At 47.4% G+C, this 14171-nt stretch overlaps 1 protein-coding gene across 1 annotated transcript in view; it reads right to left on the bottom strand.

Annotated features, from left to right (window-relative positions):
• The window catches only part of TRAP1 (TNF receptor associated protein 1), a 41121-nt gene that overhangs the window by 12026 nt on the left and 14924 nt on the right, over nucleotides 1–14171 (bottom strand). Inside the window, exons 2-8 of the mRNA XM_033101382.1 lie at nucleotides 8211–8375; nucleotides 7242–7324; nucleotides 5965–6105; nucleotides 3246–3317; nucleotides 1360–1520; nucleotides 1135–1244; nucleotides 388–461 (exon numbers count right to left, since the gene is read on the bottom strand). Coding sequence (XP_032957273.1) covers nucleotides 388–461; nucleotides 1135–1244; nucleotides 1360–1520; nucleotides 3246–3317; nucleotides 5965–6105; nucleotides 7242–7324; nucleotides 8211–8375 — 806 coding nt within the window. The remainder of the gene's footprint in view (nucleotides 1–387; nucleotides 462–1134; nucleotides 1245–1359; nucleotides 1521–3245; nucleotides 3318–5964; nucleotides 6106–7241; nucleotides 7325–8210; nucleotides 8376–14171) is intronic.

Consider the following 14171-nt stretch of genomic DNA (forward strand, 5'->3'; position numbering starts at 1 on the left):
ATAGAGACAGGAAGTAGAGACTGTGGTTGCCAGGGTTGCGGGGAGGGAAACTGGGGCGTGACAGCTGATGGGGAGTTTCTTTCTGGAGTAATGAAAATGTTACAGAATTAACTATGGTGATGGGTGCCTGAGTGTGAATACACTAAAGACCACTGACCTGTACACTGTAAAAGGTGAACCGTGTGGTGTGTGTGTTACAGCTGGTGTATGCGGGTGGGGTGTGGAGGGGCGGGGCCCTGCCTGCACCACTCTCTCGCCTCTCCACAAAGAACAGCTCGGCCTGGGATTTCGATACTGTCGGCCAGCCCCACGTCTGCCCACGCAGCCCTGCAACGCATCAGCTGGCCTCCATGGCTGCCCGAGCCTGCGGGCCATGGGGGGTCTCACCTGCAAGGTATTAATGCGCTTTCCATTAAGGTACAAGGGGAAGCTGACGAAGTTACTGTACTTTGTCACCACGTCTGGAAGAAGAAAAACAACGATGACTATAGGAAGCTTCTGGAGACTTGTCAATGTCATGCCCATGTCACAGGTGGGAAGCCAGCACACAGCAGGGGCATATCCTGCCTGCACGCACTGAGCAAAACTGAACTAGAAGCAGATGTCGCAAGGACCAGGCCACCATGAGACCATGTCATATTCTTAGTGACATAAATATGGTTTTATGAGCTAACAGTGAATCCTGGAAGGCACTTGGCACCTTCGATAAGCATTTAATAAAACATGGGCAGAAAAAACCACCATGCAGAAGCACCCGCTCTGGTTCTCGATGAAGCCTGGGCTCAGGCAGGCCAGTGGGGGGTAGAGGGGACGGCGACATCTGACAACAAAGGCAGGGTGATGAAAGGCCTGTGTATGACCCCCAGGTGAAGAAGACAAAGCACTGCCCAAAGGGATGAAGAGAGAACAAAGCTGACTTTGTCGACAGTCTAGAGGCTACACCTCAGCTCCTGGTTCCACACGAGCCAGGAGGGATTCTGTTCCTGTTGGGCCTGGGCAGCCAGCCCCGGGAAGCTCCCCCAGGGTCCCCCAGCTCTGTCCCTGGGTCCCCAGCACACTCCCAACCTCATGGAATCTCCTAAAACATGCCAGCAGGAGGTGTCTGGCTGACCTGGTATCACGGGCCACACTCACCTCGAACCCGAGCCTCGCTGGCGAACTCTCTGCAGTCTGACTTGAGGTGCATGATGATTTTGGTTCCAGTTCGAACTCCTGAGGCTTCAGCGATTTCAAACGCCCCGGACCTAAGACACACGGGAGAGGGAAAGTTGGCTGCACACATCACTGGTGACAAATCCTATACGGCCCCGGGCAGGGACACGCTCCATGTGTGTGACGTGGGGGCTCACACTTACTCACCCATCTGAAAGCCACTGGTAACCAGGGCTGCCCGGGCCGGCAGAGCGGGAATAGACCTCGACTCGGTCAGCCACCATGAAAGCCGAGTAGAAACCCACTCCAAACTGGCCGATGATCTTGCTGCTGGCCTCCGCCTGGTTCTGCAGCGCATCCAGAAAGGCCTGCAGGGCAAAGGCTGGTCACATGGAGGGCGTCCCTTCCCCAGAGAGAACTGCCATTTGTGACTCCCTGTGTGTGTTCCTCTAGAACAGGCTAAGATCGCATTCAATCCCCAAGACAACCGCACTACTTTCCCACCCCGTTTTCCGCAGAGAACAACGGTACAGAGCGGTAAGGTGATTTGCCAAAGACCCCAGCTGGGCAGCGGGGGGCCTGGGTCTGTATGTGACTCATAGGCCCGTAACCCTGCCTGTGGGCTGTGGGCTTTCGGGTCAAACACTGCGGTGTGAGGAGGCGGCAGTGTGAATCCCCGCGTCCTCCCTACGGGAGGAGCGGGTGGCAGCTTCTCTGCTGGGATGGACCCTGAGGCTCAATTCGTGAAGGGAGGAGACACCTAAATGTGTCTTTTGGGTGTTGCCTAGACTGTAAGCGTCGTAGGAGTGGTACATACCAAGCGCACGCTTTGCAGAGTATCACACGGTAGTTAAGTATTACAACTCATGTTAGCAAAGGTCCTGAGATTAAAGGTCAAGTAAAATGAACCCGTTCTTTGCTATGAACACTGTCTGACAGAATGTTCTGTCTGACGGAATGTTCCGCAATGATGGAAATGTCCTATATGGTCCAATATGGTCGCTGCTGACCTCATTTAGCTACCGAGCACTTGAACCACATGTGGCTAGTGCTACTGCGGAATTAAATTTTAAATTGTATTTAACTTTAATTAATTTAAATTCGAACAGTCACATGTAGCTAGTGGCTACTGTATGAGACAGCACAGACTTTCCTTGATAAAAACATAACAAAAAATGTAATGGGAAGAAAAAGCAACAGTTTCTAAAAGTAGAAAGTTCTGGGAATCGCTTTGGACCAACAATTAGATGATTTTCAAGCACTTGGTGCAAATTGCCATTTTAGGCACCAGGTGGGCCCACAGAAACAAACAAAAAGCATTTATTTGGTCACCAAGGAGAGGCACAAAGGCAGTCGAGGGCCACCAGCCTTAGTCTCGGGCTGGCACAGGTGCTGTGGACACTCTGACCACCACTTGCCTCCCCTACGAGGCTTCCAGTCACACCAGCAACTACCCCCCAAAGGCTCCTGCCTCCATAGAGGAGTTCTGAAGAACCATGGGGCAAACTGTGTTGTCCAAGGGGAAGAAGGACATTTCTGCTGACACTTTCTTTTTCTTTTTTTTAATATATATATATTTTTAAATTTATTGGGGTGACAATTGTCAGCAAAATTACATAGATTTCAGGTGTACAATTCTGTACTGCATCGTCTATAAATCCCATTGTGTGTTCACCACCCGGAGTCAGTTCTCCTTCCATCACCATATATTTGATCCGCTGACACTTTCTGCCTCAAGCCTACGCAGCGCAAACAATCTCTGAGAAATGATTTGGAGAAAAGCACCAGGAGGCAGAAGGACATATTCCAGACTCAGACTGATGGACTTTGAACCTAGGCTCGGCCAATTTCCAGCACTGGGCAAAGTACTTATTTCAGCCTTTTAATCTATAAAGTAATAGAAACTTCCTCAGAGGTCCCCGTGACATACAGTGACATCATGTCCCACGGTGTTCCCAGAGCGCCAACACAGAGCTCGCACCTGACAACATTCCTACTGAAGTTGACGTCCAGAGTGCCAGGACCCACCACCCTCTCCAATAGGAAGGAGCTGCTTTTCCAGGAGAGGGAGAGAGGGGTAGTGGGGGGCTTACCTTTGACCCCGACCTGGCGATTGTTCCCAGGTTGGACACCAACTCTTCCTGTGTCATCCCGATGCCAGTGTCCTGAGGAGAGAGACACACTAAGCGCCAAAGCACCAGCACCTAGGGAGGTGGCACGAGGTGTACGGACAGCCCTGGGGTGCAAGTGGCATTAATTACATTTGCCAGGCAGGGCCCAGCAAGTAATGCCACGTGGTTGTCAGAAAAGACTTATTCTGCTCACATCAGCCAGGCCTCACTGGAGAAAACCTCACTAGAGGACAGACATATAAACCAAAGAGACAAAACTGATCGAGAAATAGAGCTGCACAGACAGTGTCACTTGACTTTTGACAAAGGTTCCAAGATAATTCAATGCGGAAAGGAAAAATAAATGCTACTGAAACACTGGCTAGCCACAGGCAAAAAAAAACAAATCTCAACCCTGACCTTACACACAAATGAATCACAGACTCAAATGGAAGAGCTAAGACTATAACATTTCTAGAAGAAAATACAGGAGAAAATCTTTATCACTTTGGAATAAGAAGAGATTTCTTAGGTCACTAAAAGCATGAAGCATTGAAGAAAAAAGTGATAAACTAGATTTTATAAAAATAAAAACCTTTTGCTTCTCAAAAGCTACCCTTAATAAAATAAAAAGGCAAGAAAATATTTGCAAAATGTATTTCTGATGTAGGACTAACATCTACAATATATGAAGAACTTTTACAACTCAGTAAAGATGAGCAACCTGATTAAAAATAAGCAAAAAAACCTGAACAGACATTTCAAAGAAGATATACAAATGGCAAATAAATACATGAAAAGATGCTCAATAGCATTAATATTAGAGAAATGCAAATTAAAACCACAGTGAGATGCCCTCTGCAACAGCTAAAATTAAAAAGACTGGCAATAACAAGTGCTGGCCTGAACGTGGAACAACTGGACTTCTCATACACTGCCAGCAGGAATGCAAAATGGGACACCCACTTTGGAAAAATTTGGCAGTTTTTTATAAAGTTAAAGACTCACCTTACGACCCAGCAATTCCACTCCTAATTTACCCAAGAGACATGAAAACAGAAGTCCACACAAAGACTTCAACGCAAATGTTCACAGCAGCTTTATTGCTAACATCCCCCAACTGGAAACAACCCAAATGCTCATCACACATCCACCCAGTGGAATACTGCTCCACGATAGAAAGGAACAAACGACTGATACATGCAACAGTGTGGACTTACCTCAAAGCATTACACTAAGTGAAAGAAATCAGACAGAAAAGACTACCTCCTGTGTAATTCTGTTTCTATCCTAGAAAATACAAAACCATAGCGACACAAAGCAGATCTGTGGTTACTGGGAGTAGAGAAGGGGGGTTCATGACACCGTGATGGTCTGAGTGGCTACAGCAAAGTGTACACTAGTCAACACTCACTGAATTGTACTCTTGAACTTGGAGAATTTTACTGGATGTAAATCAACCTCAATAAAGTTTATTAAAACAACAACAAAGAAACGCACACATATACACAGACCAGAGAATTAGTGCACAAGTGAGCACAAGAGACGCCCTGAGCAGGTAAACCAGTGGACTTGGTGGAGGGAGGAAGCCCGAACGAAAAATACCCACTCAGAACCCCACTGAGGCAAACCCTGCCACCCCCACAGAGAGGCACACCCCACACTTCTACCCATGACCCTAGGAGGACAGGCCCTGAAGCAGCTGTCTCGGGGACGTAATGTCCCCCTCCAGCCACTGTGATGAATGAAGCCCCTTTGCCTTTCTCACTTTCCGACCGTAACATTTTCTACAGGTTACAACAGCAAGCAACAGTATTACTTTGTCTAAAGCAAAACTGTTCACCTGAACTGCAGGCTAAGAGTAAAAATGGTACCACAGATATTTAATCACAGGGAAATATGCATTACAAGGAGAAAGTACAGTGGAAAAATATGAAGAGTACCTTAAAAAACTTAAAGTTTAAAAACGTTTAGATATATAAATAAATGCATCAACACAAAAAACATAGATGAACAGATGCTAAAATGTTAACAGTAGTTATCTTGGAGGGATGTGGTGATTTTAAATTTTCTTTTCTACTTATTTGTATTTTCCAAATTTTCTATATTGACCAAGTATTTTCATAGTATATTAAAACAAAAGTTATTATTTTTTTAATTGGGGAATATTGAGGAACAATGTGTTTCTCCAGGGCCCATCAGCTCCAAGTAGTTGTCTTTCAATCTAGTTGTGGAGGGCGCAGCTCAGCTCCAAGTCCAGTCGCCGTTTTCAATCTTTAGTCGCAGGGGGCGCAGTCACCATCCCATGTGGGAATTGAACCGGCAACCTTGTTGTTGAGAGCTCCTGCTCTAACCAACTGAGCCATCCAGCCGCCCCTCTGGAAGCTCAATCTAGTTGTGGAGGGTGCAGCTCACTGACCCATGTGGGAATCGAACCGGCAACCCTATTGTTGGGAGCTCAAGCTCTAACCAACTGAGCAACCCGGCCACTCCTAAAACAAGAGTTATTATAACAGTAAAGATGGTCAGCACGTCATTTGGAGCCTAGAGACGTAACAAAACAGCAGGTCCATCTCCTCTGTCCCAGCGTATGGAGAGGGCTGCTGCCCACGGGCCCTGCCTGGTCACCTCTGTGACTAGTGCTGACACCAGCACGAGAGGCAGGGATGCGTCCTTCCCGTCAGGACACAGGAGGAGGTACCTGGATAGTGATGGTGCCTTTCTCAGCATCGGTCTGCAAGTGAATCTCCATTTCTGGCAGCGTTTGGCCTTCAGACACCAGCTTGTGACGCAGTTTTTCCAAGGCGTCACTGGCATTGGAAATCAGCTCCCGTATAAACACCTACATAAATGGAAATAAGATGCTAACACTGTGGGATCTGTTTGGTTAGCAGCATTTGCAGCAACTGCTAAAAGTCAGGGGAGAATTTTTAACCATAAAGACTTTCCACTCTACTGAAAGGCAGTTTCTCCAGGGCAGGTCACGGAATGGCTCAAGGCGATCACTTCTCCCTGACATGCTTTGTGTAGTAAACGCTGACTCTACTGTTCCCTCCCTAAAAATCAAGCCTGAAGTTAGGTGTCAATCTGTTAAGTAAAACTCAAACTTTAAAAAGAACACTGTGAGAAACTACTTCTTTCCCAACTCTTACAAAATATTTCCCAAACGTCTCTTTCTCCTACTCCATGAAAAAAGACTCTCTGGCTTCTTTTAGTCTGTGGAATCATCAAAAACCAGACCTACCCTGTTCAGGAGGAAAAAAGGCCATGGGCGCATTTACCTGCCAGTGTCTGAAAACACCTTTACCTCAAATAGGCCTTCCACTTACAGTGAGACCCGCACACAGGTAGGTGAGGGGAGGAAGTGGGCTGATCTGACCCCGAGGGAACAAGAAGCTGGCTGTCAGAGGGATACGTGAATATAGTAATATTAAATGGTACCTGGAAATATTTCCTGAAAAGTCCCTTTTAACTTTGGAATTTGGTGCTTGCATTCTAGCAATAATGAGCACAGAAACGATGGCTCATTTGTTCTCTACTTGTTCCACAGCCGTCACCCCCCGATGAATTTTCATCTCCTCCAGGAGGTCCCTGGTAGCCCCTCCCTGCTCTACTCCAGAGGGCATGGGGACCTTCCTCCTCCAGCCTGACACCCACTAGACTATGGGTGGTTATGCCCCCATAGAAAGGAACCTCAAAAGCGTCCCTGCACCAGTGTCTGGGGACTTTAAAATTACCAGCAAAATTCATGAATTCCCAGCGTCAATCTGGCTCAAAGAATCATCTGGATATATTTATCTAGGAAACCCAAATAGATTTCGGTGAAAATACTCTTGCTGGTAGCTGAGCTCAGGACCTGCCCAAATGCGATGCGTTTTCACAGCTGACATACTACCTGGCGTTTCCCCAGAACGGTATCAGAACAGTTTTGCCAAAAGAAACCCTGCTGGTGCTGGGAGTGATTAATAGGTACCGCACCTCTTTCTCCGAGTACAAGGAACGGGCAACAATGTCCAGAAGCTTCTTTGTCTCCGCCTGGAACTCATGTTTGGAAACGGAACCTAGTAATGAATCACAGACACAACCAATAAATTTCTATTTTCGTGCAAGACGTTAGGTAACATTCAAAAAAAGTTTAAGGTAATGAGTTTTAAACATTTTTCAAAGGAGTGAACAAAAAAGAAAGAAACCAACTCTCTGGGGCTCTCAGGCAGGAGGTTTAGGAGCAAAACAAACCCAGTGGTTCCCCTCTCTCTCCACAGAGAGGGGTGAAGGGGAGCACAGCTCTCACCCACCTCTGGCCAACGAGGCCACACGCCTGGGTTCTGGGAGCCTCACAGGACTGCGGAGGCCGGCACCTCCCAAAGTGTCCAGTCCTGAGAATCAAGCTGGTTCCAACACCCAGAAGCTGGATTCGACTCCTTAGAACAGTGGTTTCTAAATTGATTACTTAGAAAGCAAAACAACAAGAAAACCTCACTCTCTACTTAACCTAAAACATCACAGAATCTATCCTCGTCTCATTTGAAAGCCAAAACTGTACCCACTTTGGGACTGGCTCGAGACTGCTTCTCTCTACTTCTTAGGAATGAAAGGACAACTATAGCGTGCGCTCCCGCGTTGGCAGGGCCAATGCTGAGTTTCCGTCCGCTTCCATGATTATTAGCAGATGTGCTATGAATCACCACTTAGAAGGTGGCCCGCCGCGAACTCACTGGTGACCAGCAGAGGGGGCAAGACACACCAGGCTGGAAGTCAGAAGTTCCTTGCGAAGACGGAAGCGCAGGATACGTTCATTGTTTTGGGAAACACTCCCTCCAACTGAGACCTTCCTGAGTCTGAAGTGAGCGGATGGCTCCATCAATCATTGCTTCTACCTCAAAAACCTGCCCTGGAGAGGCAGCCACAGCTAAGCCTTCCCAGACAGCAGCGCGGCTGAGCACGCACCCTGCACGGTCTCCGTGCTGCTGATGATGGAGTGCAGGGACCCCTCCTCGCGGTTCTCAGCAGCTTGTGAGCTGAATGGCCGTCCAATGAGGAAGCTCGAAGCCAGGTTTCTCCTGGGGCTTCTGGACTGGACTGGGGCCCTCCAAAGACATAGAGCTGGCTTTCCTGAAAAGACAAACATGCACAAAGGAGAGTTACCAGAAAAAGAATACCCAAATTTGTTCATTCACAAACATATTTGGTAAAATCCTCACATATGTCCAATACTAAGAAAGTATCAGAACTCAGAGGCAAAGCCGCAGGGCCACGTGATGCCACTCCCCATGGTGAGATCTTGTATAAACCCCCCAAAACTCAAACATCCCTCACCCCGCAATGCTCACCGTCCCCACAGGAGCCTGAATAACAATAGCCCAGCCTAACTTACTGTGTAACTGCCATGAAAAAAAAAATGGAGGAAAAAATGTCCCCCTGAAAAGGATCCAAATTTTTAAATATTAATATTCTGTCTCATCATCTTCTAAAGAATCTTTGTTGATTCTTTTTCTTCCTTTTTCTGTCCCAAACTCAGTTTTGTAAAACTGGTGTAAAAACCGAAAACCAGCAAGTGATCTCTTCTCCCTGTGACCAGGAAGGGGACTCACAGTCTCTCACATTTGTTTTCTGTTACCTGCTCAGCAGAGAGGACCCAGGAACCACTGCGAGGGAAGACAGGAAATCTGTCCATTTGACACTGCTGCCTGCAGCATGGCTGACAGACCCATCCTCTGCCTTCACGTGCTACAAACACATGCAGAACCTCCCCTGCACCCGGCAGGAACCAACCTCTCCTAGCAGCCCCTCAGGACAGTGGCACGCACCGACTCCAGACCGCCAGCCCGGGGACCGGCCTCGATCAGTACGTGCTTCACGCCCGATGCTTTCGAGGATACAGGTCAGACATGCAAGCCCCTCCGCGTGCAAGTCTAGACGTCACTGAACTGTGCTTGTCTGGTATGGACTACACATGTGGAACAGACAGAAAGGAGTGATTCAGGATGCCCAGAAATAACCTGATGGCTTTAAAACTCAGCAGAGTGACTTGTACATGCTCACGAGGTGTAAAAACTTGCCTTTTCTTTAAGCGTACCCTGCATTTATAAATAACATGACGTTAGCCTTTACCTCTAGGCAGAATACCTTAAAAACATCTATCCCAACTCAGAAAACACTCAATGTCCAAACAGTCTAAAGACTTAATTCTCTGCCTAACTGCAGTGTTCACTTTATCCATACAGCTAAAAACAAAGAAACAAAACCAGGGTATTTCTTCCGGTATTTAGAGGGTTGGGCTAACTGCACCAGGCCAGGGGTGCTGACGCCCCTGTGCTCCCAGCTGGCCCCCGCCGCAAGGAGACCGTAGGCGAGCTCCCACGTGGCCTTCCCACTGGGGACAGCGCTCAGACACATCTGGAGACATGCGCAGGTTCTCTGCCAAAGGTGGGGCCCTGGGCGTTAAAGTACTTTCGAGATCAGGGACAGATCAGGGACGAAAGCAATGAGCGGGATAAAGGAGAGATGTTTGAGGGAAGTCAGACCCAGGTTCACCTCAGAATGAGATCTAGATGCGAGCTCTACAAAGAACAGTGCGACTCCAGGCGAACTGACAGGAGGGTGAGGGTCTGAGCCACCAGAACGAGGAGGACGGAGTCCTGCAGGAGAGAGATGAGCACCACGGCAGTCACGGGCTGGCCGGGTTCTGCCATCTCCACGTGAGCAGCCAGCACAAATGCTGGAAGAACCTCAGACAGTCTTTCATCTCCTCCTCCTCCTGGCACATGCCACCCCGCTACCACACGAATGGACAGAGGTGCGGCCTTCTGCGGTCCTCCTCCAGCAGCGACACGCACGAAGCACTTCCACGGTCCCTGCCCCACCTCCAGCCACGTGGTCCTCCCGTGGACGCCTGCACACCTTCGAGCTTAGTCTCCTGAAGCTCTATTCTCTCTGGTCCATCCCTGAAATTCCTACATATTCTTCTGACACCAATTCATTTTATTTCCCCAATTTTGGAGAACTTATTCCTGAACGTAGCCTCGTCGCTGAACTCTAAATGCTTCAGGGGGTATTCCAGACTCTCCACCAAACCACCCCCCCAAACCATGGGAAACCTACCCCAGCCCAACACCCCTCATGCCCCTTGTATAGTCACCAAAACTGGGGTGCCATCACCCCTGTCTCCCTAAGCCATCAAGCTTGGTCTTGTCACATAGGGAGTGCTTCCTAAATTCCTGTTCACACCCCCCCAGAACATTAGACAACACATTACACCCTCAAGAAGAGATGCTGAGTTTCCTCATTGGTGAATTTTATTCGGAGTAATCTGCTCCTGGTCCACTCCATTTGCATAAAAGCAGCAGAATTTACTGAACTGGTCCTTTACCTCACTTCCTGTCCCACCGTGTTCTGCTAACAGAGTCCTTTCCTTGCCATCTGCCGTTTGGTCCCTCAGAAAAGAACAGGTTGCATTCCTCCATTGCCCCTCTCAACTAAAAAAAAACATCTCTACCCCGAAAGAAACCAGAAATCATGTGAAATCAAAAATTCAGAGGCTAACGGCTCAGTATTTTGAGACCCCCATAAACTACCTGTTCTAAACCCCCAGATGACAGCGGGGTATGTGCTTGATTTATGGCCGCTATACTTTTCCTATTCCCAGTCTTGCACATATAAATATTTTAATCAAGAACGCATCATAGAGGTCATTCCAAATCATACAGAGCTGCTTATTCTTTTTAACAAACACGTAATATTCCACTATAATAGAAAAGTATTCAACTAGTGCTCAATCGATGTTTAAACTGCGCCCAGTCTTGGGCTGTTAAAAATAATGCTCCAAGGAGCTAGAGAGTTATCTACTGTATGCTATCCTTCATGGAAGACAGACGGAATCCAGGAAAATATCTATGTTTCTGCTCATCTGCAAAAGAAACACAGGAAGGATAAGCCAGAAACGAAGGAGATCATGTCTTCGTTTCCTGGGGCTGCTGTCACCAAGTCCCACAATCCGGGTGGATGAAAACAACAGATTTATTCTCACGGTGGTGGGGCCAGAAGGCCGAGATCAAGGTGTTGGAAGGGCTGACTCCTCCTGGCTGTGGCAGAGTCCGGCCATGCCTCTCCCCAGCTCCTGGTGTTGCCGGCTATCCTTGATGTTCCTTGGCTCGGTCCAATCTCTGCCTCTGTCATCACATAGTCTTCTCTTTCCTGTGCATGTATCCTCTGTATCCAAATTTCCCTCTTCTTACACGGACATCAGTTATCATGGATTTGGGGCTCACGTGAACACAGTATGACTTCATCTTAACTGACCACACCTGCAAAGACCCTATTCCAAATGAGATCACATTCACAGTAATTCTAGAAGTTAGGACCTGAACGGATCTTTTTGGGGCACATGATTCAAACATTAGAAGCTGGTTGCTTACAAGGAGTGTGTTAGTTTCCCGTGGCTGCTCGGCAAAGCACCACAGACTGGGCAGCTTAAACAACAGAACTGTATCATCTCACAGTTCTGAGGCGAGAAGTCCAAAAGCAAAGTGTTGGCAGGGCTGGTTCCTTCTGAGGCTGCGAGCCAGAATCTGTCAGCCTCTCTCGCTGCTTCTGAAGCCTCAGGTGTTCCTTGGCTTGTGGGTGGCCCTCTTCTCCCTGTGTCTTCACCTCGTCTTCTATTTCTGTCTATCTCTGTGTCCAAATTTCCCCTTTTTATGAGGACAGTCACACTGGATTAGGGTCCACCCTAAAGACCTCATCTCAACTTGATTATCTGCAAAGGCCCTATTTCCAAATAAGGTCACATTCGCAGGTCTGCGGATTATGACTTGAAGATCTTTTTTTGGGGGGGCACAATTTAACCCATACGGGTGTGTGGAGACAGGATGGAAAGAATAAGGGACTGGGAACTGGGGGGCAGAGCTGAGGGGAATGGGACGTTTCCAAGGATACCTTTCTGCGGATGTCTGACTCTCATAACCACGGTAATGGTTCACATACCTAAAAACTAAATAATTAAGAGCAACCAGGTGTGTGGGGAACAGCAAATGAAACACAAACAGTAACAAACGTGCAAAGCTGCATCACGAGCCACCTAACCACCCTGGAAGAAGAATTAGCCTAAGGAAGTCCAGAACATAATATTCTGACTGTATATTGTGAAGCTAACCTCCAAAGGGAATGCATACAAGTTCTGCAGTGGAATTGTCAGCAATCCTGAAACGGCTCTAGGACATACTAAGATCAAGTCCCTGGGAATCCTGGGTCAGGAGAAAAGAGTTACAAATAAGGAGAAGGGAGGCCGAGAGGAGCCGTGTAACTGGAGGCAACTGGAGGCATCAGTGTGAACTCATGATTCTTCAAATACACACAAATCGAATGTACAAGTCCGAGATGTCGAGGTCCATGTGTGTGTGTGTGTGCACATACATGTATGTCCCTAGGCCTGTCCACTGACAGGCCCAGAGGCGGCGACACCCTGGTAGCCCTGAGCACACCTGGCACCAAAGAGAACGACAGTTTCAAAACTGCCCACTTGAAAGTCCCATGTCCCCAGAAGCACTTTCGTCCTGGGCAAACCGGGGTGGGTGGTCACCTTCCCTGGCACCACTTGGTCCGTAAACACCGTTCTCCAATGAAAGGAACCAGGGCCGCTGGAGAACACACACTTGGGGTGTCAGAAAGTGATGAAGGACTCAGGAATGACGGGGCACGCCAAGAGGACACAGGCTGCACCCGGAAGGTGCTCCCGACGGCAAAATCTAGGGCAAGCTGAGCAACAAAATACTAAAGTAATGGACTGTAAACCGACGAATACAACAAACATTTATGAGTCCACAGTTAAATAAATAATAAATAAATGGAGGGAGAAAGGACCTCTTCCTTACAGAATTGCAATTAATAAATGATAAGGAATGACGGAAACAGACAATCACCGTAATAGTTGTGATAGGTATAAATTGTTGATGGATGTTTAAACATCCACCAGAAACAGAATATTTGCATAATCTCAAAGCATCCCCCACAAGACACTTACTGACTTTAAAGCAAAAAACAGACGTTTACTATAGAGAAAGTGGCAGATACCCCGTACCTAAGTCAATACCCTGCAACTCCTGGTGTGGTGAGAGGGCACGGCCTCCCTTCCGTCGCGTTGCCAAAAATGTATCTCCAGCTAATCATAAGAAAACATCAGACAAACCCAAATGGAGGGACCTCCTATAAAATGAACTGGCCACAACAAAAATGAAACAAAAAAACTGGCCGGTACTATTCAAAGGCATCAGGATCCAAGACAAACACAGACTAAGGAAGCTCACAGACTGGAGGAGACACAGTTGTGCAATGTAGGACCCTGGACCAGAGAAAGGACCTCGGCAGGGATACTGGCGAAATCCAACTCAGATCAGCAGATCCCCTAATAGTATTGTATCGGTGTTATCTCAGTTGTCAATAGTTGTACCATGGTTATGTAAGATATCGTTAGGGGAACCCTGGTGAAGGGGAGGAGTACTATTTCTGTCACATTCTCTGTAAAGTATGAAGTTATTTCAAAATAAAATGTTTCAAAATAAAAAAAGTATGCTTTAAGGACATTCTTGTACATGTGCCATTTCATTTATGCACAAGTATACATCTCGGCACACATCTAGAAGTGGAATCACCAGGTCCAAGGTTACGTCCAGTTTAAACTGGGGTCGATGCTGCCACGTCGCCCTGCAGAGGACGGACCAGTTCACATTCCCACCGGCAACACCTGAATGTGGCACCACCCCACACTCCTGCCAATACAGTGTTGTTATGAGACTTTTGAATCTTAGTCTATCAGTCAGGCAAAAATTTCACCGTAGTTTTCATTTACATTTCTCTTATTATGAGCAATATTGAGCATCTATCCATATTTTTAAAATATTTCTTTTTGTCAATGGA

This window comes from Rhinolophus ferrumequinum (genome assembly GCF_004115265.2).
Source record: "Rhinolophus ferrumequinum isolate MPI-CBG mRhiFer1 chromosome 15 unlocalized genomic scaffold, mRhiFer1_v1.p scaffold_54_arrow_ctg1_1, whole genome shotgun sequence".
Taxonomy (NCBI): Eukaryota; Metazoa; Chordata; class Mammalia; order Chiroptera; family Rhinolophidae; genus Rhinolophus; species Rhinolophus ferrumequinum.